The sequence below is a fragment of the Corapipo altera genome, unplaced genomic scaffold (genome assembly GCF_003945725.1).
Source record: "Corapipo altera isolate COAL_440 unplaced genomic scaffold, ASM394572v1 2b, whole genome shotgun sequence".
NCBI lineage: Eukaryota > Metazoa > Chordata > Aves > Passeriformes > Pipridae > Corapipo > Corapipo altera.
The window spans coordinates 23,954,822-23,977,487 of NW_020884874.1; the positions used below are offsets into that span (position 1 = coordinate 23,954,822).

At 39.7% G+C, this 22,666-nt stretch overlaps 1 protein-coding gene across 1 annotated transcript; it reads left to right on the plus strand.

Annotated features, from left to right (window-relative positions):
• The first annotated feature begins 15 nt into the window (after positions 1–15).
• PEX3 (peroxisomal biogenesis factor 3) lies at positions 16–21,732 on the plus strand. The gene is made up of 12 exons (XM_027633255.1): positions 16–132; positions 7,928–8,059; positions 9,413–9,494; positions 14,056–14,099; positions 15,243–15,367; positions 16,693–16,759; positions 16,859–16,913; positions 17,176–17,332; positions 18,239–18,309; positions 19,150–19,272; positions 20,443–20,539; positions 20,934–21,732. The coding sequence occupies exons 1-12, from the start codon at positions 60–62 to the stop codon at positions 21,015–21,017; spliced, it is 1,110 nt and encodes a 369-aa protein (XP_027489056.1). The 5' UTR covers positions 16–59; the 3' UTR covers positions 21,018–21,732.
• Positions 21,733–22,666: the final 934 nt, after the last annotated feature.

A 22,666-nucleotide genomic window follows, 5' to 3' on the forward strand; every position in this document is an offset into this window, starting at 1 on the left:
CCCCCGCCCCTTCCGCCGCCGCCGCGGGAGCCGACGGGCGGCCGGGCCGGGCGCGCAGGATGCTCCGGTCCCTCTGGAGTTTCCTGAAGCGGCACAAGAAGAAATGCCTCGTCCTCGGCACCTTCCTCGGCGGTGAGTGCCCGGCAGCCGGGCCGAGGGGCGGCGGCGATAACGCGTGCGGGGGGGAGGCGGGCGCGGGGCGCCGGCCTTGGGGACGTGGGGCCTCCCCGCTGAGCGCTCCCGGATCCCGCCGGGGAGGCCCGCTCGGAGCCTGTGCTGGGCCCGGCGACCCCCCCGTGGCCAGGCGGGTTCCCCGCTGGCTGGAAAGGCTCTGTGCCCCCGGGCCACGGGAGCAGGGAGCTCTGAGGGGCGCTGTGACACAAAAACGCTCCCACCGACCGCCGTGGGGAGAGCCCGGGGGGCAGCAGGACTTTCCCCCCCCAGGTAGAGAGGGGAATCAGCACGTCATCACTTAAGCCCCAAAAGACGGGGCTCGGGCTGCCTGGGCGCTCTTATGGCGGGTGATCGCGTTGCTTTGAAACAGCGATTAACCACGCAAAGCGTGGGTGACATTTGTGTTGCTTACTGTGTTACTTGTGCTTTTAGGATGGAGGCTGAAAGTCTCAACTTTCGTATGTGACTTGTGCGTTGAGATGAATTGTTAAAATGTCACAGATTCACAGAATCGATTAGGTTGGAAAAGATCTCTTGACACCACCATGTCAACTAGACCATGGCACTCAGCGCCATATCCAGTCTTTCCTTAAACACCTCCAGTGACAGTGACTCCACCACCTCCCTGGGCAGGCCGTTCCAATGTTTAATGACTCCTTCTGTGAAGAAATTCCTCCTAATGTCTAACCTAGACCTCCCTGGCACAGCTTATGACCATGTCCTCTTGTCTTATTGCTGATTCCTTGGGAGAAGAGGCCAATCCCCATCTGGCTACAACCTCCTTTCAGGTAGTTGTAGAGAGCGATAAGGTCTTCCCTGAGCCTCCTTAGGCTAAACAACCCCAGCTCCCTCAACTGCTCCTTGTAGAACATACACTCCAAACCCGTCATCAGCTTTGTTGCCCCTCTCTGGACAAATGTAGACTGGCTGCAGACACAAAACTTTCGTGGAGAGGATTTGCGTTAATTTTTCAAGCAGTTTTTTCTCCCTTAAGGCTTTTGTCTAACCCATAGTGTCGTCCTGATCTAGTAAGCTTCACCTTTCCTTGGAGTTATTATGGGATTGGTTTTAGTTGGATTTAAAAGAGCACATTGGATTTTTCTGTTAATGATAAAGTGCATAGCTGTACAGCTGGAGATTAGATGCTTCTCAAAAGGTACAGCCATGTCTTTGCACACTCAGTCATCAGATGTACTTGTATCTGACATAAATGACACAGAATTACATTTTACAGAGATGCTAAGGAAAGTTTGTGTTTGTTTATACCCACTAGAACTTGCCTGAACAGTTAAATATTCTGAGAGCTGTGGGGTTTTTGTAATATGTTTTGTCATATATTCAGATGTCTGGCTTGCCTTGGTTCTTATGTCCTCTGCATCCTTTCATCATTAATTCCTTCTGTGTTTTTCCAAAGACTGACAATTAATACATGATAATAGGTTAGATGATGGTTACTACAGTACTGGTCAGACTGCTTCTCCAGTTCACCCCATCACCTGCAGGTTTTGTGACTCCTCAAGTACAGCACACCACTGCACTTACAGCCCACCATGTTAATAAACAGATTTACTTAAATACACCTGGCTGTAACCCAAAACCTGTTCCCCCTGTCTTTAACTGTCTGCGTAAGAGCGGTGGGTGGACAGATGGGAGTAGTAAAACATCAGTTGTCCCAGTTTCAGTTAGTAAACATGGATTAATGTCCAAGAGGTAAGCAGGTATTGGGGAGCTTGTGGCTCTTAGTAGTCCTGAAAATAGTAGCCTGAAATCCTAAATTCCTCATGTATAAACAGACTTCTGCCAGCCTGCAAAACAACCTAAAATCCCTGAATTTGCAGCTTTTCCCTAATGTTTGGTGTTGTTTATGTATAGTTCAGTGTCACTTTCACTAAAGTGCTGCTGATTGGATGGAGTGCACTTAAAAAAATAATAATCATGGACTAAAATAAAGTCATTTAAAGAATGACCAATCCATAAACCCCCAAGATGCTCCTCCCCTAACAAGCATTTCAGCTTCTGACTGAAAATACTGAACTATGCTGTCATTTTCTGCAGCATGGATCAAGTACCTATTTCCTCAGGCCGTGTAGTATTTGAGGACTCTGTAGAGAATTGCTTTTTCTGTATTTGAGACTGAAGTAAATCGGGGCTTCTGCAAGCAGGTGAACATTAGCTGCCAGCAGCTGCAACTTGCACCATGGTACATTAAGGCATCCTGGGAGATGGTGTGATGTCCTGCAGAGTGCTGCGTTACAGTTGCTCAGCAGCTGAATCTAGAGTGCTTTGGCCACCTACCTATTAGTTATGGATCAGACCTTAAAATAACTCCAGGAGCTATGGTAATGCCACCACCAATAGTCAGAACTCTGAGATCTGCAGTGGACTCTCCTCCAGAAAACATTGCCAAATCTTGAAAGGTAGAATGCAACTTTACATGCTGCTTTGACTTGAGGACAGAATACTGGGAAGTGGCTCACTGGTTTAAGAAAAGCATCCAGATCTGCTGATTTAATACCAGAGCCTGGAATCTACAGCTGTCTGGTGTTTGGGTTTTTTTGAGAGCTGCAAGGTGCATTATCTGGGAAGGAGGATGTAACAAGGAAAATGGGACATCAGAAGATTTAATGATTTTAAGTCTTTAGCTGTCACATGGTCAGAGATTAATGTGAATATTTAATGATTCATTGGACACTACAGCAGAGTCTCTGTGTTATTACTGATACAGAGTTGTATCAGTGTTGTATTACTGAAGCATTGTTGCACCAAAGTCTGGTTGGTTGGTTGGAAGCTTTTCCTCTTTTTACCGAGGTGAATTCCTTATGTGTTATCAGTGGCTGTCATTCTTAGTGTAATCCCAGCACAACAACTACAGCTGTCAATCCCAACACTACAACAGATTCTTCTGCTTATGAAGATGCAAACCTCACAAAATAAGAGCTCAAATTGAGGAGGAAAAGCAACTGAAAAATAGGTGTAACTTTTCCTTAATCATAGAGTGGGGTTGAAAAGACCTCAATTTAGCAAAGACTCTGTACAAACCCTTTCTTCAGAAGTTGTTCTTTTAACAATATAAAATAAATTGCACACTAGAAAGACTTTAGTCTTGGAATCAAACCCACTAGAAATATGTAAAGTAGAGAGTGAGTGAGCTAGCATGATGGAGCCACAAGGACACATTCGTTACAGTAGTTCTTGTTGGATGGGTAGGTTAAAGTAGTTTTTATCTTGATGCTCAGAATTCAAGGTAGATTTCAGTGGATATTACAAAATGATTCACCATTGAAATTCTATTGCTGCAGTAGAAGAACAAGTTTAGGGTGTGTCTGCAATGTATGGTTCAGATTTCAGTGGTGAATTAATTATCGCTGAATTTCATGTGTTGCAACCTTTGGGTTGCAGAAGGAGCATTTCAGTTCAGAAGTCTGTCTGCTTAGCAGAGAAAGTTGGCTTGGTTTGTGAGTGAGTACAGAGGCATTAAATATGTTTTGGTGGGACTCAGTGCTGCCAAGAGAATAAGGCTTTAGTGCCTGCATATTTTAAAGATGGTTTTCAACCATAAGGGGACAGTTGTATGTCAGTTGATGCACAGCTTCCTTGAACATAAGGATAAACCACGACTTACGGAGCTGTCCGTGTCCTGGAAGGGGAGGGAAGTCATAACTTAGGTGATGTGAGAAATATCTTTGAGGCTACCAGCAGAAACATGTAAGAGCCTGCAGATTTTGTAAACTACTTCTGTTACTTACATTTAGATGGGAAGAGACTGTACAGTGCTACAGCCAAAGAGCGCTACAGAGACAAATTAGGCCACATTTATCTGAAATCTAAGTGTTGCTTCCATAGGATATAGGTACTGTAGACCCCAGGGTACTCCCAGTGTTGTAGGACAGTGTTGTGGTTTAACCCCAGCCGGCAACTAAAGCACCACAGAGCCACTTGCTCACCCCCTCCACAACCTTCCCAGTGGGATGAGGGAGAGAATCAGAACTGACCGATGCCCAACAGTCCCTGGGCAGTGCCTTCCCCCTTAGCCTTCCCCCTTGTTTTATTGCTGAACAGGACATCCTGTGATGTAGGGTATCCCTTTGATCTGCTAGGATCAGTTGTGTCCCTCCCAACTCCTTGTGCACCCCCAGCCTGCACCCTGGTGGGGCAGTGTGAGAGGCAGAAAAGGCCTTGACACTGTGGAAGTGCTGCTCATCAATAATGGAAACGTTCTCTATTATCAACACTGTTCCCAGCACAAATCCAGAACACAACCCTGTACCAGCTACTATGGAGAAAATTAATTCCATCCTAATCAAATCCAACACAGACAGCCAGTATAAATGTAAATAAATTTCACTTTGTAGATCAGTTTTAAAGCAGTATAAATTGTAGTTTGAGATCCTTACTGAGGGTCCTGTACTTAACATCAGGTGATGTAATCCTAGTTTGTACCACTCATCTGTTTCTGAACTCTCCAAATCAGAAGCATTGGCAGTATAGTCTTTTGTATAGTTCCCATTTTGATGAAGGTAGAAAATGGTTTACGGAGGAGTGATCTTTGGGCAGTCTCATTATTTCTGAATTTTCTTAATTCCTGGTTTTGTATGAAACATATGGGAAAGAGTCAATATGACGTTCCATGTATACAACAATTTAGCTAATTATAAATCTTGTTGCTGCCACTTTTTGCAGACCTCCTATCCCATACCAAGAGGTAAAACCAAGTTATATTAGCTGTTGTAAAAAGCTGGTGTTCGCTTTGCTTGTTTATGACAAGAGAGACTTTCAGCATGTCAGTTTAGTTTCTGACAGGTTTGTTAGCTGATTTGACATTATGGCAGTTCTTGGGATGGGGCTTTCTCTGGTCCTGCTTCCAACTCCAAGTGATGATGTTTTCATGTGATGTGTTCATTCTGGACTTCTTAGAAGTCTGTGTTATTTTGTTATTTTCAAGTCTTCCAGATAATTGCTACATGTATGAACATAGATGCACATGGTTGTTTTAAAGTAAATTGTGAACACACATGAGACCAATGGCCAGGTTGGCAGCTTCTTGAAATATCCCATAACTCAGAGATTTGCAGAGGCTCCACTGCTGTTTTCAGGCACGAGCGACTAGTGGGCAAAGGTCATTGTCATAACTGAGACTTGAATTTCCCAAGTGAGGTGCTGTGTCCTCCAGGCAACTTAGAGGCACCTACAAGCCATGCAGGTAACAGAGTCTGTCAGTCTGCTGCTGACGACCAAACTCCAAACATATTATTGTTGTTGGTTTTGCTTCAGCTGTGTGGATGGTGCAACTTTTACCTTGGTTAACCTTTAATGCATTGCATTCCCAAAGATGAGGATGATACCAGATGAGCAACATGTGTTAGCAGTGGGTTAAAGTTATGTCTTAGTTCAGGGGAGGGAGGGAGAAATAAGATGATTAGTAGCTGGTGTTGCATTGTTTTAGACAAGTGTTTTTTTCTGGAAGCTCCTTTAAACCTGGATGACTGTTACTGCAACTTTGTACCCTCACGAGTCACAGCAGTTCTTAGTACAGAGTAGTCACTCAGCTTTAACAATCAAGCATTAAGAAATTAGCTGTCTAAATCTTAAAGCTACTGCTCCAGCATATCACTCAAGGGTATGCATATGATTCTTCTTGAACTGTTTGCATGTCTACCTATGTCCTGTCTATATTCAGGAAGGGTCTTTTTTCATACTTCTGACTTTTCTGGCACAAAACCTGGAGGTAAAAGGATTTGTTTTGGGGTGGGGGAAAGTAAGCAAAAGTAGTCATTTAAACAGATGACTCTGTGTTAATATAATGTGAAAAATGTGGTGGGGTAAAATGATTGGAAAAATCGTGTGTTCAAAAATCATTAGCTAATGCTAAAAAATTGTTTCTATTTCAGTATATTAGCTGAAAAAAAAATCAGTACCCTGGCAGTTGTGTTCTAAATAGATATTCTTGGCAGGAATTGGTAATTTTTTAGAGAAAAATAATCTGGTTGTTATTTATGAAGTCTCATATTGGTTAACAATTTACTGCTCAAATAGCACTTTTTGTAAATGGACCCATAATATTAAAGTTTGCATCTGATGGAGTGAATATCCCATGTGACAAATGGTCAGTCTGCCTAAACACTGAAGCAAGAGAGAGACTTATCAGTTTCTATTTTATGAGGCTTTTGGGAAATAAATGGAAATGACTGTGGTTGTTCTAAACTGGTCTGGCTTGTAATTTCCTATTAGGAAACATAATGCCAGTATGAGTAGCTGGATTTTTTTGCAACCGTGAACATTGGAGGGCAAAGTTGAAAAGCCTTTTGAAATACTGATGATAGTTTTGGAGAACATTTTGAAAGGTTTTGATGACCTAAAAAATGTAGCTGAATTCAAAATCTTGGGGAGTTTGGGCTTGGGTTTGTTTGTTTGTTTGTTTTTTATTATTTTTTTTAGGTTTTGTAGGTTTGGTTTATAAAATTAATTTTGAACCTTTTAGTATTCAACTGTTTGAATGTTCAAATATTAACTTCTAAATGTGAAAACTGAAGAAAACTTTGTGACTGTGTGTTTAGAAAGTACTTTGTGGAAAAAAAATAAGTAAAGACTGGATTTGTTATTCGAGTTTCTTCTGTGTATCATTATTGACCTGACAGATTTGGAGCTGACTCTCTGTAGAGGAGTTTCAGTACTTAAGAGAATTGCTATAAAGCAGACAGAAGATGATCAACTTGTACAGTAGTCTTTTCTGCTTGTGTTGGTTCCTCCCTTATCTCTGTCCCCCCTCCAATTCTCTCATGAGAGACCATGGGAAGCACTTTTTACACCTAAATAGGTAACTGCTGCTGCCAGTGCATACAGGAGGCAGCAGATGAACTGGATACACAGAAGGTGTTGTAAGAAGCCCCGGGGGGAGGGTCAGAAATCAATGCAAAGCAGCTTACAGTGGGCAAAGGTGCTGAGGATAAGCCTGGAAGATGTAGTGGTATCTTGAGAAATGGCTTGGAAAGTGGGGCAAAGATGAGGAAGGATGAGAAGAGGGCTGTGGGCAGCCTGGACAGATCTCCGAACCTCTGGTGGTGTGGGACAAGTAGTTGGGGAAAAACTTCAAGGGGATGTATGTTGGGAGAGGAGATAATGTAGAGTGAAAATTTTTGGTTGGTCTTTGTGGAAGTGGAGATTTATAGTGAAAGTGATAAGGGATGGTCAGGTCCTCAAGAACTGAAGTTGGAAACTAGGAACTTAGTAAAAAAGAAGAGCAAAACTGAAGCCCCATGAGCTAAGGTGCTTCCTACGGAAGTTTCAGGACCAGATGAAGAAAGTGTTGGTCTGTAGCATTTTTCTCCTCTGTGATTCTTAAGAGTTGAGTTTTATCTCTCCCTCGTGGTAATTTTTAATCTCCAGACCTTTGCATTCTTGTTTTTTCCTCTATTCTTTTTTTGTTACTCTACATTTTTTTTTCTTTTTTGTTTCAGTCTCTGCAGTACAGTTGTTCACGTTGCAGTAGTACCAGAAATGTCTTCTGTGAATGGCAAGATATCTCTTCTTGGCAAAGTTTCTTATACTGCTTCAAGTCATTACCCCTGAAATTTTAATTAATTTTGAAAACATTATTTCTGATATTACTTTGTCAATCATTATTAAAAATACCCAAGACCCACATATCCAAAAAAAACCCCACTATGCACTCTTATGGTTTAAAATCAAAGAAAAGGGCTGAAGGGGCCTTTCTCACTTTTTTAAAGCACCTTTTAATATGAATATTTCTCTGTAGGAGTCTATTTACTGGGAAAATATGGGCAGAAGAAAATCAGAGAAATCCAAGAACGAGAGGCAGCTGAATACATTGCCCAAGCACGAAGGCAATATCATTTTGAAAGTAATCAGAGGACATGCAATATGACAGGTAAGAAAAGGAAACAGCTGCTGTTCTTGATAGGTAGGATTACTTGGGCGTACATACTACATATTGTCAGGATAGAAGAAAATTAGAAATGTAGGTGAATTCAAAATCTTCAGTAGTGCTGCATAAATAGAGTTGTTTTGCATAATAAAAAGACTGAAGAACAGAGGATTGAAGGGGTTTTGGGGGACATCTGAACCCTTATCCATCTATAATCATACAACTATACATGCAGGTTACAATTTTTTTTCATGTCAAGATCCTTTTTCCTTAAACTGCATGTGGTGCTGAGGTATGAAACAACATCCAGATTCAAACAATACTGAATTTACAGCAGGATGATTGCATTCATTATAGCACATTGTTATAGCACATTATAGCTGCATAGAGAACTTGTGGGTAAATGTTATTTACAAATAAGAGGCACATCAGCCCATTAGTTTCCTACACAGTTAAAAGGTACCTGACTAAGTGGGGAGCAAAAAACAAAAGTATTTTTCTTACAGCACCAGTCTTAGGATTTTTGGAGAGGAGATGGCAGAGTGGAGTATAGCAAGGTCCCTGTCGTTCTTGTAAGTGCAGGCTATTTTTATAAAACAAATTGGACAGCATTTTCTTTTTCTGTTGAAATTTTTAATGGCTTCTTGGGTGGCTGTAAGTGCTTTCTGTGCACTTTGTTTACCCTGACCAGTTGGTATTTCATTTTCATCTTTTTTGGTTTGTACTGCTGGGATTGATTTTGCTGCAAGAGCTAAGTTTTGCTATGCCCTTCTTTGTACGAAGTATCTTCTCTCTGGCAGCATGCATTCCTGACGAGATGTTTCATACTTTGTTCTTAGTGTCTATTATGTTTTCTGTTTCCTGTTCCCATCATATAACAGCAGATCGGACATTGCTCTGAAAGTAAAGGATTTTTTTCACATCAGGTTTCTTTCATTTGAAACATACCTTTCTCTGGTTCTCTTGTTGGAAAAAAACAAACCTCAGATACTTTTCTTCTCGCTTGCAGAAATGCAGCAGTGTAGATTTTCACCAGATTTTCTTTAGGGGAGTTGGAGGCAGGATGATGTATATGTAGGATGTGAGTGGACATTTGCAGCTAGAGCCAATAGAAACGTGTAGTGACAATAAGGGCAACATTGTCCCTGAGCTCCCAAGAGGCACACAGGTTATTGCACCTCTGAGTACTCCCAGGGTTTCCTAGTTTGCTTGTCCTCCCAGCTTTGCCTGTTGAGCAATGGGACATACATTGTATAGCACCTATTGAGTGTGAGGTGGGGATAGGTTTATGATGTTCGGAGTTTTTTTATCTTGATGGGTTTTGTTTGTTTGCTTTTTTTTTTCTTTTAACAACAGTACTGTCAATGCTTCCAACACTGAGGGATGCCTTAATGCATCAGTTAAATTCTGAGAGTCTCACATCTCTTCTTAAAAACAGGTAAGACTATTTTAATTGTGTTAAACTGCATTTGTTTTGATCACAAGTTTTTGTCAAATTTTATTATGTAGAGAGCATGCAGGATTTTGGTTCTCTGCCCCATGAAGTCACTAGTCTTAAAGTATTTAAAAATCACTGTGTAAATATTCTGCGTTGCGTTAGATGTGTTTTGATAGGTATGGCTGGCGTTTTGCAAACATTACAAGAATTTATTATTCCTTTAAGATGTTGCAGTGAGAGGCATGTTTTTTGTTGGAATGCTTTTAAGACACATAGATAAAAATACTTAGAGGATCTAGTCTTCTCTCAAACAGGACAGAATATCTTGAGTGAATTGTTGATGTTGTGTTTGTAAAGATGTTTTTGTAATCTTATCAAGTTCAGAAGTGAGTAGAAGTGGAAAGTATCCAAGATGAGATTGGAAATGGATGTAAGCAAAGAGAAGTAATTTTCTTCCCTCCTTTTTATTTTTTGAAGAAGAACAAATTGGGGCACGTCATACATTAAGAGAAATACTGCCCTGTCAGAAAACCCCCCCTGGATTTCCTTATTACTGCAGGAATAAATTGCCTATTTTTAAATACATAAAGGGCATAATAGCATACCTTAAATGTAAACTGCTTGTCATCTGGCACAGAGTAAAAGTGTTATGTAGGCAGTTAACAGAGGGCTTCTGACTCACTCGAGACTGTCTTTCTAGTTTACCTCCCACTAGTTTATTTACGTAGCTATAACTTCAATTGTCCAGCATTTAATAGGTTACCAATTCAATCACTTTTTTTCAGTCAAAAAACTTCCACAACAGGGCAACAGAATGAGATATTTAAAGGGGGAATTGCAGCCTGAACGATGTTTTTATAATAAATTATCTGAGAATTTGGAACTGTAATTGAATATTATTTACCCGAAACAACAAGAAATTAGGAAAAAGTAATTTTAATGGAATAAATGTGTTTATCATAATAAGAGTCTTACTCAAGGAAAAAATTAGACTGAATGAACAAAAGAGCTTGTGGATCACCAGATATGTCATCTGGACTGTGCTGCAAAATAGTCTACAACAGTTTGTAATCCTTTATTCAGTGGTGAAGAAATATAATGCCTTAGTTTGTTCTCTGTAGCAAGCATTCTTTCATCAAAATATATCTAGTTTCTCTAACTTGTTTGACTAGCTGAAGCAGTTTATGGGTACATTGACACACCTCTGAATTCCAACAATCCCAGTGAAAATAGATATTAGACTTCTTTGTTATTATGCCTTTTTGAAAACAAATATTTTTTTTAAATGCTGGTTACATGAAATATTCTGTAAGCACGGATGTTCATTTAGAGTGCATCTTAGAGTGGAGTTTGTGTCTCAATGCTTCCAATTTTGACTTACACTTCTAGTTTTAACTAGATGCTTGAACTTCCCTATGAAAACATAGGGAAGGGGTTGGGAAGCCACAGATGATGGAATCAGCCAGCAAGGCTCACTCCACTTTGAAGTGATTCTTTGAAGAAGCTCTGCATTCTTATGCTATGCATGGAGGTATAGATTTCTTCTTTCCACTTCCCTTTGAGAAGCTCAATCAAATGGCTCCAGAGCTCTGAGTGCCATTGTTGTTGAATATACAAAAGAGCAGATATGGAGATTTACCTTTCTTAATGTCCCTGAAGATGTGTTATTTTTTTCACTGTCGGAGTTTTACTCAGGCCTAATTTTTCAAACCCCCACAAAATTGCAAAAAGGTGAGAGGTTTTACACAGGCAAAACAGACTCGACATGGGGAAATAATATTAAAATTTATTGCTAACAGAATAGAAACTAAAGAGTAATATATACAGCAATTCTAACTAGTTTCTCCTATGATGACAAACCACCCCTCCTCCCCCATATCAGTCCAGGAGGAGAAGTCTCTTCTTCACTCTCAGGGCTACAGTTAAATCTCTCTTCCAATCAGGGTGTGGGGGTTCTCTCTCTGCACCCCCCACCGGTCTTCCATGGGCTGTCGGGGGACAGCCTGCATCACCATGGTCATCACCATGGGTTACAGGGAATTAAAACTCTGAGTTTTCTTCCTTGCTATGTGTGGGGTCCCTCCCTGGGGAAGCAAGCTCTTGGGGGATCCCTCTCCACAGCTTCTTCTCAAGGCCTGGCCGGCCTGCTTGCCGTGCCTCCCCCCGCAGAGGGGGGGGGAAGGCGGTGAGACCAGCCAGGAAACTCCTGGAGGAGTTTCTCTCTTGCTCTCTGGCTGCTGCATATTCCGGCCAGGGGCCCAGCTCGGCCTGGCCACTCCAATGCCGCGCCGGGCCACCACTGCCACTCCGGCGTCCTCCGCCACCCCCACTCGCAGTGGGGGAAACCCCCCAGCCCTTGGCCACAGCACCCAGTCCGGTTCTAACACCATGCTGGGCCCTCTGCAGTCCTGGCCCCCACAGGGCCCGCCAGCCCCTCTCCACCTCGTGGCTCTAATTCCTACTGCGCAATAAGTGCTTCTCTTCTGGCCCTATTAAATATGCAATTCGTAGAGGCGTTACTGCAGCTTTTGATTGGCTGTCTGCATCGGAAACCCACCTGGAGCTACCCAGCTTTCAGCTCCAGGGGGACACATAATCTGTGTCGTGGCTTAACATGTTATGGGTTTATGTTGTCATATGTTACAGATCATGTTATGGCTCAGGTAATGTCCTTTAACTTAAAATCCATTCACTTATTTAAATTTGGGTGGCCAGTGGTAGGCTGGGGGTATAAGCAGACTGAAGTCTTCAGTCTTCCAGAGAAACTTCTAAAGAGGGAGCAGCACCCAAGACTACAGATGTTCCTGCTCTGTCTGTCCTCCTCTTTTTAGAGCATGTAATTGAAAGAGATGAGATGAAGTGCCAGCTGCTGTAGCCTTGCACATGTTGCATATCTCCCACCTATTCAGCACTTAGCTTTATTCCAAACCTCTGTTTTTTGTTTGCATTGCTTTTTGTTTCTGTAGCAAGCGGTGGCTTTCCAAATCAATGAATGTGAAACGAAAGTTTACAGTAGCAGCTGAGTCTTAGTAAATTGCAGGAGTTGAAGACCAAAAAATTCATTTCCACTGTTAGGCTTAATGCTTGCAGACTTAAACTGTTATCAGGCTGCTGCCTTATGTTGTGAGGAGAAACTCTGTAAGCATGAGCTCTGAAAAATGTTTTGATGTAATAGGTGCAAATATAGTTGGCTGATGTTGATGTATTGGCTTCTCTTTATCTCTTCAGTTGGCATGAAAAACCTACCCCTCATAAGTAACAGATATGGCTTTAAGCCCTGTTATGTATTTTATCTATAGAAATATTGTTGTATTTTTTTAACAGTCCTTCCTTTGTTTTGCTTTAGAATAGCTTTAAAAAATTTGCATATAATAGCTTGCAAAAAGAGAAGCGTGTAAATTGTTTTTGTATGTGCCATGGATCGTTGTGTCTCTTCCAGCTATCATTTATATAACCTGTCTATTATTTGGAATTGTAGACTTAATAGTTTGTTATACCAATTCACCTGCATTATTTGATAGTAGTGAAATTAAAAATACATTGTTTATGTAAGTGATATAGGGGTCGAACTGATGCCAGAGTGCAGATGTTGTGCCTGTAAAGAGAAATGATTTCTGGTGAAAAGTGTATTTTTCTTTTTGTAAACTAGGTTACTGTAAAGTCTAGGTTAATTTGAACTCTCAGTCCTAAATATTTAAATGTTAATTCTGATGCTAAGAAATTATCAAATGTTTCCCTAAGTGACTTTTACAATATATATCTTCCACGATAGATACACAGTAACCATTCTTTACTGACAGTGCTTAACAGGTGAGAATGGCTGATGAGTTTGGGATGATTAGCTGACTCTTATCCCTGCTACTGCTGCTTGCTAAGATTACCTCTGGATAGTAGTTACAAATATGTCATGTACCTTAGGCAGTTCAGGTGTGTCTGCCCAATCTACAGTCCTGCTATTTTGACTGCAGAATATATAAAATTTTAGGTATTGGTCAGGTCAAAAGGTGAACCTCAACCAAAGAAAAGAGATTAGCATACGTTTGTGTGGGTGGCACAAGATTTTTTTTCCACAGATGGTCATGATCTCTTTGTTTTTTGATGATCAAATATAAACTTTAGACCCATGTCAGGCAATGGTAAATCTTTCAAGAAAATAGGGTGATCCTGCACTTATTATGCACAGGCAGATAGAGGAAGCCCTGCTGAACTGAGTTTGCTTTAAATATATAGAGAATAAAGGCCCCAGAAAAGACCACTTTGTGCCATCAGTGGGCTTTTTCTGATTGCTTATTGTAGTAGTTCAGAATTGATCATATAAGTGTGTAATTGACATGACTAAAGGCTACATTTATACATTACATTTGGGATATCTTTTTTATGTGTTGTTTATATAGTGCCTTCTTGAATGAGGCAAATGGATATAGACCTGAATTTGATCTGAATAATTGTGGTAGCTAAATGAGCTTGCCTTAGAGCACTGTTATTTCATTTAGCATATTTATTAATTTCCAAGGAAAATATACTTCTTAGTGTTTAATATTTCCATTTATTTTTCCCACAGGCCAGCAAACAAGTTAGAAATATGGGAGGATTTAAAGATAATAAGTAAGTGGAAATGAGAGATTAAATCTGCATAATTATTTAGCTTGAATTTAAAATGTCTTTCACACCATTTAAAAGGCACACTTTAAACTGGGTTGTTGTTTCAGTAGGTATGAAAACAGTGTAACACACTACATGGCAAACCTCCTCCCTGCCCCTCCTCCCAAAGGCTTCTCATGATGGAACTTTTCTTAGCCCCAAGGGAAGTTAGAAGCTTGGACACCAAGGTGAAGAATGTTATTGCCCTTCCTGTTACTCTGCTCAAGAAAACTTTGTGAGACCTTTCTGTGTCATCACAGAAAAATCAAACTAGTTTTTCTGAAATTCTACGCTGAATCTAATGGAAAATGTTAATCAGAAATGTAGGCCAGCCCTTACCTGGTCAGTGGTTTCCTCTTCTTGAGCCTGTTGGAGAGAACCACCATAGCAGTGGTCATGAACCTTTTGGTTCATCTTCTTTTTTATTGTCTGATGGAAGCAGTGGAAGGGAAGGAAAAATAGTGGGGTCAGATAATTATGCTGTGAAATACCACAGCTTTTGGTTTTGTTTCTCCTTTTCACAAGGCCTTTACGGATCCTACGGATCCTACTTTTGATCGGACTCCTTTCTTTCTGTGTCTTTGCACTCATCCATATTTATTAATGTCACTTCTTCTGCACATCCTCCTAGCCTTCTGGCTGGTAGCTGATGTTTATTTTAATTTTCTTTCACTAGATCCTAGCTGCTCCTGCCTTAGGTAACTTTTTTCTCAAGCTGCGGTTGTGCCTTCTGTGTTTAACTGCGTGATGAGGGCTACCACAGACTGTGTATTTCCTGGTCTAATGAAGAAAAATCATTAGACAGTAAATATTTTTCTTCTGAAGCAAGTTGTATAGATTTTATTTTTCTCAAAATAACTTGAGTAGTGTGCAAAATTATATTAATACAGGACTTCAAATGGGATACTCTAGATGTAGCTCCAGCACATTAGACTCATGACCATATTGGGTATGTATTGTGAAAATATGTGTTATGACAACCAGTGAGAGAAATGTGACTGTGTATTTAAAAATCATCAGCACTTCTTGAGTCTTGGAGAGCATGCTCTCTCCTTGACTCACCCTTATTTCTTTGACCTTGAAGTTACTTTGTTTTCTCTTTTCAAGGTTTCACAAGGAGCATCGTAGCTGTGTATAGTACCTGTATGCTGGTAGTTCTCTTGCGAGTCCAGTTGAATATTATTGGCGGTTACATCTACCTAGATAATGCTGCACTCTGCAAAAATGGCACAGTAAGTTTCTTGGTTTGTTTCAGAGGTATAACTTCTAGGAAGTGAAAGGATTATTTGGTGAGAGATAAAAAAGGCATAGCTTAGGAGTATCAGAATGAAACTGAGAGTTCTTACAAGAGTGGGAAATGTGGAAGCATTACTGCAAGATATATTGATGTCTTTTTAATACCCTCTAATTGGATGATTTGGTGATGCTGTTGCTTAACTGAATACTAGCCATATTGAAGAATGCTTTTTGTCTGCATTTCTCTTGCTTAATCATGTCTAAACACCAACGTGACATGGTTTCTTTGCTTTAATTTTTTTGTGGAACGGTAATACTGTATGAACAATCCAAGATATGTATGCAAATTTATATAAATGCTTAGGTCTTTCTAGCACATACATTAATTCCCCCAGTTTAATTTTTCTAGGATTAAAGAAAATAGATGTTGTCTTTGAAATTTTGACTATTTTGTTTAACTCCAAAAGGCCATCTAAATGTCTGTTGGTGGGGCCAAGCAAGGTAGAAGACTTGTTTTTTGTTTATGTAGGATATCTATCACTGCTCAATAAAAACAGATCGATCCCACAGTAAGCAAGTACGCATTGTAGAGAGTGAGATCTGCAAATTGTTGGACAACTTGTCTAAAAATAATGGATACAAACTTTGATTAGTTCTCATATGCCCCCCTGTGATAGCTCCTGCTGAGAGTCAAGGAACAGCATGTCAAGGCAGGTCTGAGAAAACCTTTCATTAGGGAGGCCAGGGTTGACTAAGGTCATGCTTCATTTTGTAAAACCTGAAAGAGCTTTTTTAGAAGGGCAAGATGAGTTTGGACTGGAAACATGTTTCCTTTCTGTTATTTTTTTCAATACAGAAGTGGGTTGACAGGGCCAATCTGAGGCACTCCACTGGAGCAAATTGAGATCCTGTCTCTCAGTTACTGAAAGCTTCTTTTCTGTCAGATAAGCTTTTGTTAGGTTTCAGCATAAATAACATACTCCACTAGTTTTGATTTCTGGGATGGTGGAGGGTCTATTTGCATGTACAATGCAGGTTTTTAAGAGACTTACCTTTATATGAATGAAAATGAAAGTTTTCTGTGCCACTGAAGATGGAAGAGAGATCTGTATAGGATTGAAGAAAATAATGCAAGAGGAGTTATGAAAGATCCAGGGGTTGACAGCAGGAACAGTCAGAAGCTACAGTTGCACCAGAATGGGGGAATCCATCTGCTGCAGGGTATTATAAAGCTTAAGGAAATCGGTGGCAGCTGGTTTGAAATGATTTCTGCATTGTTCTCTATTGACATGTTACAGAACTGTTGCTTTTTTCCCTACAGACACCATTAGCTCCCCCTGAAGTTCAGCAGCAATATTTATCGAGCATTCAGCACCTTTTAGGAGATGGTATGGTGCTTATTATGAGCTAACGACCCTTGCAAAATTCTACTTTTTTCTAGACTTGAACAAATCATTAGAATAACTTTGACACTTTCTTCCTTCTAGGACTGACTGAGTTAATAACTATTGTTAAACAAGCTGTGCATAAAGTTTTTGGAAGGTAAGAGCCTGTGTTTCTCTGTGGTTAGCTTTTAAGTTTTATTGTGATGACTGTTCCCAAAGCAATGAGTTTTATGAGAATAAATAAAAAAGGGGTTATATCGACTTTTTCAAAACCATGTTTTTATTATAGCAGGCTGTGTGTGCCACTCCAAACCAAGGCAGTAGATTGGGGTCCTGTTACTTCTGAACATGTTATTGGTAGGAAGAGAAAAAATCATTATTCATTTTGCAATCAACACTGTAGCCTTTTTCCTTTCCAGTATTTCCCTTAAGCACACCCTGTCTCTTCTGGACCTGGAACAGAAACTTAAAGATATCAGGAAAGTAGTGGAACATAAAGATTCAGATCAGATTGCATCTTACTCTCCCTTATGTCATTATCTGATGCCTGATGAAGAAAACCCCTTGGCTAGCCAGGTACTTGTTTCAGTTTCTTTCATCTACCTTTTTTTCATTCTGCATTTTTGTTTCTTTTTTGGGGTGAGGGAAGGGTGCGTAATAGTCCTCTAGTGTGCCATGGTGTCTGTGTCTTGATTTATGATGGAAGAGGTTCCACCATTTATTAAAGTGTCCTTATCTCTTTAATTTAGGCAAAGTTACATTTTCTGCAGATTTGACTGAAAACAAGTGTCACCCTCAGAAAGTCAGCTTTGTGCTCAGAAACACTGCCCAGTTACTGCTTTTAGCCTGTGGCCGAAGTTGTGTCACAGTGCAGCTTAACTCAGCCCTAAGCTACATTGTATAGCTTGCGCTGCTGTACCGGCAAAGTTCATGGAGCATTGTAGCATCTTGGCTGATGCACGGGTTGATGGTGTGCTGGGGTCCTTTGTTGCTTTGGGCTGGAAAATGAACGGGAAGCCAAGAGAAGGGTGTATCTAATCACAGCTGTAATATTAATTTCCTAAATTTTGTGAAGGTGTTTGTCTCCACTCTCACCACAGGTTGGAGAAAACTCACTCTTCAGTTGGTTTTACACTCACGTAAAGATGAGACATGGGCTTCAGCGTGTGACTGCATGTACTTACCACTTTAGGTTAAGCTGATATGCTGGGTTTATTTCAATTTTGAAGGTCAAAAGTGGAAAAATGCTTTGCCCAATTAGTCTGGTACTTCCTGCTAGTATTGTTTTTAGTTAAAATAAAATCCTACAGTGACGATTTAAAACACAAATTATAAAGAATCTGATTTATGACAATATTTTCTTTTAGATTTGACTTGTACATCTTGACTTTATTCTGTGATACACAACTTTTTTATTTCTACTCTTATCTTCATGGTTGCTGATTAAACTTACTAAACAGTGTCCGTCTTTGCTTTTTCTAGGCTTGTGGACTCACAGAAAGAGATATTGCTACAATTAAATTACTGAATGAAACTAGAGATATGCTAGAAAGGTATAGAGAAATAACCTGTATTCACATTAAACTCCTCACAACTATTGTTTATGTAAGACAATTACTTTCATATAAAAAGCTGTCAACTTTTCATTTGTGAAATGTGAGCGTTCTGCATTAAATTTTTACGTTCACTAATTGTAGGCTGGGATTTTCAAAAATCTGGGAGCTCTGAAACTTATTTGTAAGAAATAATCCTGCCTTAATGAGATAAACCAGGATGTCCTTCCCAGTCAGATCTCTTATCTGTTCCTCACCTGTTCTGTAGTTGTGCAGGAACAGAAGAGTACTTCTTTTCTGCCAAAGCAGGATAAATTGAGAGTGATTTTATTGGATTTATTTGATTTGATAAAGTGAACACCAGTATTGGCTTACTGGAATTTATTTTTAGTGCATGGTTTTGAGAGTGATTGTATGTGTACTTTTACCAGAGAAAGCTATCAAAGTGAGGCTTCTAGAATAAACACAGGATATGAGGGAATTGAGACAAATGCTAAACTATTCTTACCATTTAGCTGCTAGGGATCTGGGGCATTTTAAGGGTAAGTCCCTTCTATGTTATTACTTAGTAAGAAATAGAAGTGAGAAATGCTTTAGACTTAACTCAGTTTTAGGGTAGAGTCTGGGTTGTTGAAGGAGCTGGTCTTTGGTGAGGTGGCAATACTAATGGCATTTATCTGGGTTGTACATGCCCCCTTAGGGGAGGCACATCTGAGGCACTGAATACTTGCAAGGTTTTTTAGTTGGAAAACATAAAACCCAGGAGTCAAACCTTTTATTATTATTATTGTTGTTGTTATGATTATTATCATCATCATCGTTATTATTATTTATTTTCAGTCCGGACTTCAGTACGGTTTTGAGCACATGTTTAAACAGAGGATTCAGTCGACTGCTGGACAATATGGCAGAGTTTTTTAGACCTACTGAAAAGGACCTCTCTCAGAATGGCTCTGTAAATAGGTAAATATTTCCTTCTGTTGTGGTTCTCATGTCACTAGTGTTTTGCGTTCATAGTGAGTTCCAGAAAGCCTATTGATTTTCCTGCCTTCTTGAAGCTCTCATGCTGGAAATATTATTCTGCTTCTTGCTCTTCAAGAATCACTGCATTCTCCTGGTTTTGTTCAGGTAGACAGCTAGGAGGATTTCATGGGTGGAAAGAAACATGCAAGAGTATAGGTGAGGTATCTTTCTATCTAGAATTAGAAATCAGATGACCTATACCTTCCACTGTTTGCCTGAACACTGTACTGGCAGACTGCCTTTTGGGCTAGGTAGGGTTTACCCCACTGGTGGTGGCTACTGGCAGATGTGCTGCAGTACCTCCCTGTGAGGCCATGAGGAAGAGCCTTCCCCTGCAGCTCGCGAGCCCTGTGCGCCCCAGTCTCTGTCACTCTGGTTTTCAAGGAAGCTGGGTGGGCATTGCTGTGACCCTCCAAACACAGGGAGCCAAAGCATCCACAGAGCTCTAGGTTCTTTGCTGGTATGCTGATAAAATATAGTAACGCTCAGGATTTTCTACGTATTCCTAGAAGACAGCTTAAAAATAGCTTTTATTTCGAAGTTAGCTTTGGTTTTAAACAGTGAGGTGAGACTGTTACAAATTCAAAAGCTGAGTTCAAATCCTTGAAATATTATTTCTCAAGTATTAAAATTAAAACCTTGAATGTTTTATGTGTGTTTATTTTAGTAACTGATGGCTTTCAGAGGGTCTTATTTTTATTTAAATATATACTATTTACATCACTTAAAATACCCCAAAGAGTGTAGTTTGGCTGTCTGTCCTAAGCCTGGTTTAGTTTGAAATAGTGTGAGACTGTAGACTGGCACTTCTATCACCTGTCTACATACGCACACGTGTAAAGGTTCTGGCTAAACCATAATTTGCTTGCATGAGAAGCAAGTATGAAACGTTGTGTAATAGGAAGACCAACTGAAATGAGCATTAGTACTCCTCTATATTAAATGAAAGGCTTGACAGGGAAAAAAAACCTTTCATCTGTACGTTTTAGTTTGCAATTGTTGCAATTCTTCCTTTTTTAGTAGTAATTACCTAGAATTCTAATAATCAGAGTTTAGTGGTTTTACCAATGTCAGAGCAGTTCTAGGTCAATATTTTTTGGTTTTTTCTAGTCTTTCCAGTGTCAGTCTTCCTTTAGCCAAGATAATTCCAATAATAAATGGGCAGATCCATTCAGTATGCAGTGAAACACCCAGTCACTTTGTTCAGGTAAGGATCTTCCTTATTTACAGTATTCCAAGTAAAATTTCAAAATTAATGTTGTATATTTCTTTTTAATAAATTCATTCCTTTTACTTTCACTGGCTTTTAAAAAATGGGAAACAATTGGCATAAAAAGATTTTTGTACATTTATATCTTCTAAAAATATGCTGTTTTTCTAGAACCTCTTCCTTCTGTTGGACTGTGCAGATGCACAGACAGGTCTTTTAACTTGGTTCGACTTGCAGTTCTGCCCACAAACCTTTCTAAAGCAAGAAATTTGAGTAATGTGTCTGTGGAGGCACCAGATGTTTTTCTCATGATGAATTCTGTACTGCAGCAAAACCAGAATGGCGTTGGATGTGTTCAATTAAGCAAATTTATTTTTTACATTTCTTCCAGGACCTGTTGATGATGGAACAAGTGAAAGATTTTGCTGCTAATGTTTATGAAGCTTTTAGTACCCCCCAGCAACTGGAGAAATGACTCACACACTTTTAGGAATAGGTGGTGTATTTATAACAAATCCCTTGCAATTACTGGTGAGACTTGGATTAATTTTTTAATGGTGTAGGAGTGGCAGACCAGCAGAAAGAACACTGAGAAAAAGGGGAGTGAGCCCATATTTGTTCTAATAGAATTATGTTTCAAGCACCCATTAAAAGTATTCTTGTTGAAAGAATCATTGTATGTAAAGACTTTTCTATTAAAAAAGTCGTTAAATTCCTCTGTATTTAATTTGATTATTTTTATTGCATCTAAAAGGCATCTGGTGGCAGTATTACAGCAGGTTACTAAAAAACCCATTTGTTTGCCCTGGAGTGTGTAAGTTTTGGAAAGAACTAATGATAGTGATCTAAGAATAGCACAGAGTAGCAGAATGAAGTAATGCTTTTTGCTTCTTCTCCCCTCAAATTTTTCTTTTTATAAAGGAAATTTATTTCACTTAACTTTACAAACATTATTCCAAAGTCTCTTGTTCTTCAGAAGGCCTTTGCCAACAGATGCACGTTCCTCTTGAATGAGCTGGGGGCATGCTCTCTGTTACTTAATACTAAAGGAATGTGGGTTTTTAGATGTTCTCTTGTTTATGCTGTTCAAACAGCTACACTGTACACATTACCTTGTAAATATTTTATCTTAATTTGTATTAATTTTGAGCCCAATTGTCTGTATTGTAATAAAATATTTTAATGTAAAATTTGTGCGTGTATTAACATTACTAGTAGGAAAGGGAATAACCAAATTTGGCGCACCACTCAAAATTCTGACATAGTTGAAAGAATAAATTTAACTTACCTAGTAATAATTTTGCACTCAGCAACATTAGTCAGGAAAAATAAACCTTAAATCTCTACACTGAAGCAGAAACAATTAATGCCTTTTGTTGTGCTTTATCTCCTCCTCTTTGCAAACTTCACATTGTGTGTGAAATGGTGACACATGATGAATTTGGAAATTTTTCAAGTTGGATGCAGTCTACCCTCTGCTTAAAATGTTGTCCTTGCCAAAGTTAAAGATCCCTAGCAACTCCTGATTATTTCTCTTTTTTCAAGAGTTAAGTCATTGAAGTATATGTTTTGTTTAGTAGTCTGCAGAAGGCACCCTGGTAACTGTGTAAAAACAATGGCTGTAAACAAAAGTCAAGCTTTACCCATGTAAAATTATACAAAACAGAAAAAAAACCTTCCCAGTTTAGCTGTGTCCCAGTAATAGATAGAATTACTCAAGAGTAGGAACATGTAAAATAAATGATTTCCATGATGAGAAATGATGATGTACATATGCATTACCTCCATGCATTTGTGATGAATTCCTAACCATTACAGGCCTGTTCTTCCCAATGTTACCCTACTCAGTTGAAACTGCTAGCTATCAGTTGTTGTACACACCAGGAAAAAGTTTATTCTTTTCTCCAAAACTCAGCTTTTACTGTGCACTTTCGTGGAAGTTGGAGTTCTTGCATTAAAGAGGGTGTACAGCTGACTTACGTGCACCTGAAGACTGGCTTGAGCTTTGTTTTTTGAGCTTTGCCTGTTTCTCCCTCCACCACCCCCTTCCCCCCTCCCCATTCTTCACATAACTGGGCCAGAAACTGACTAAAACGAGTAGAGGGGTCAAGGTGGCTGCTCAGT

What these genes read in the sequence shown, in the direction of transcription:
- PEX3 (XM_027633255.1), top strand. Translation starts at nt 60, where the DNA reads ATGCTCCGGTCCCTCTGGAGTTTCCTGAAGCGGCACAAGAAGAAATGC. An exon ending in AAAACCCCTTGGCTAGCCAG is followed by an intron (nt 17,333 to 18,238) that starts GTACTTGTTTCA and finishes TGCTTTTTCTAG; the next exon opens with GCTTGTGGACTCACAGAAAG. An exon ending in ACTAGAGATATGCTAGAAAG is followed by an intron (nt 18,310 to 19,149) that starts GTATAGAGAAAT and finishes ATTTATTTTCAG; the next exon opens with TCCGGACTTCAGTACGGTTT.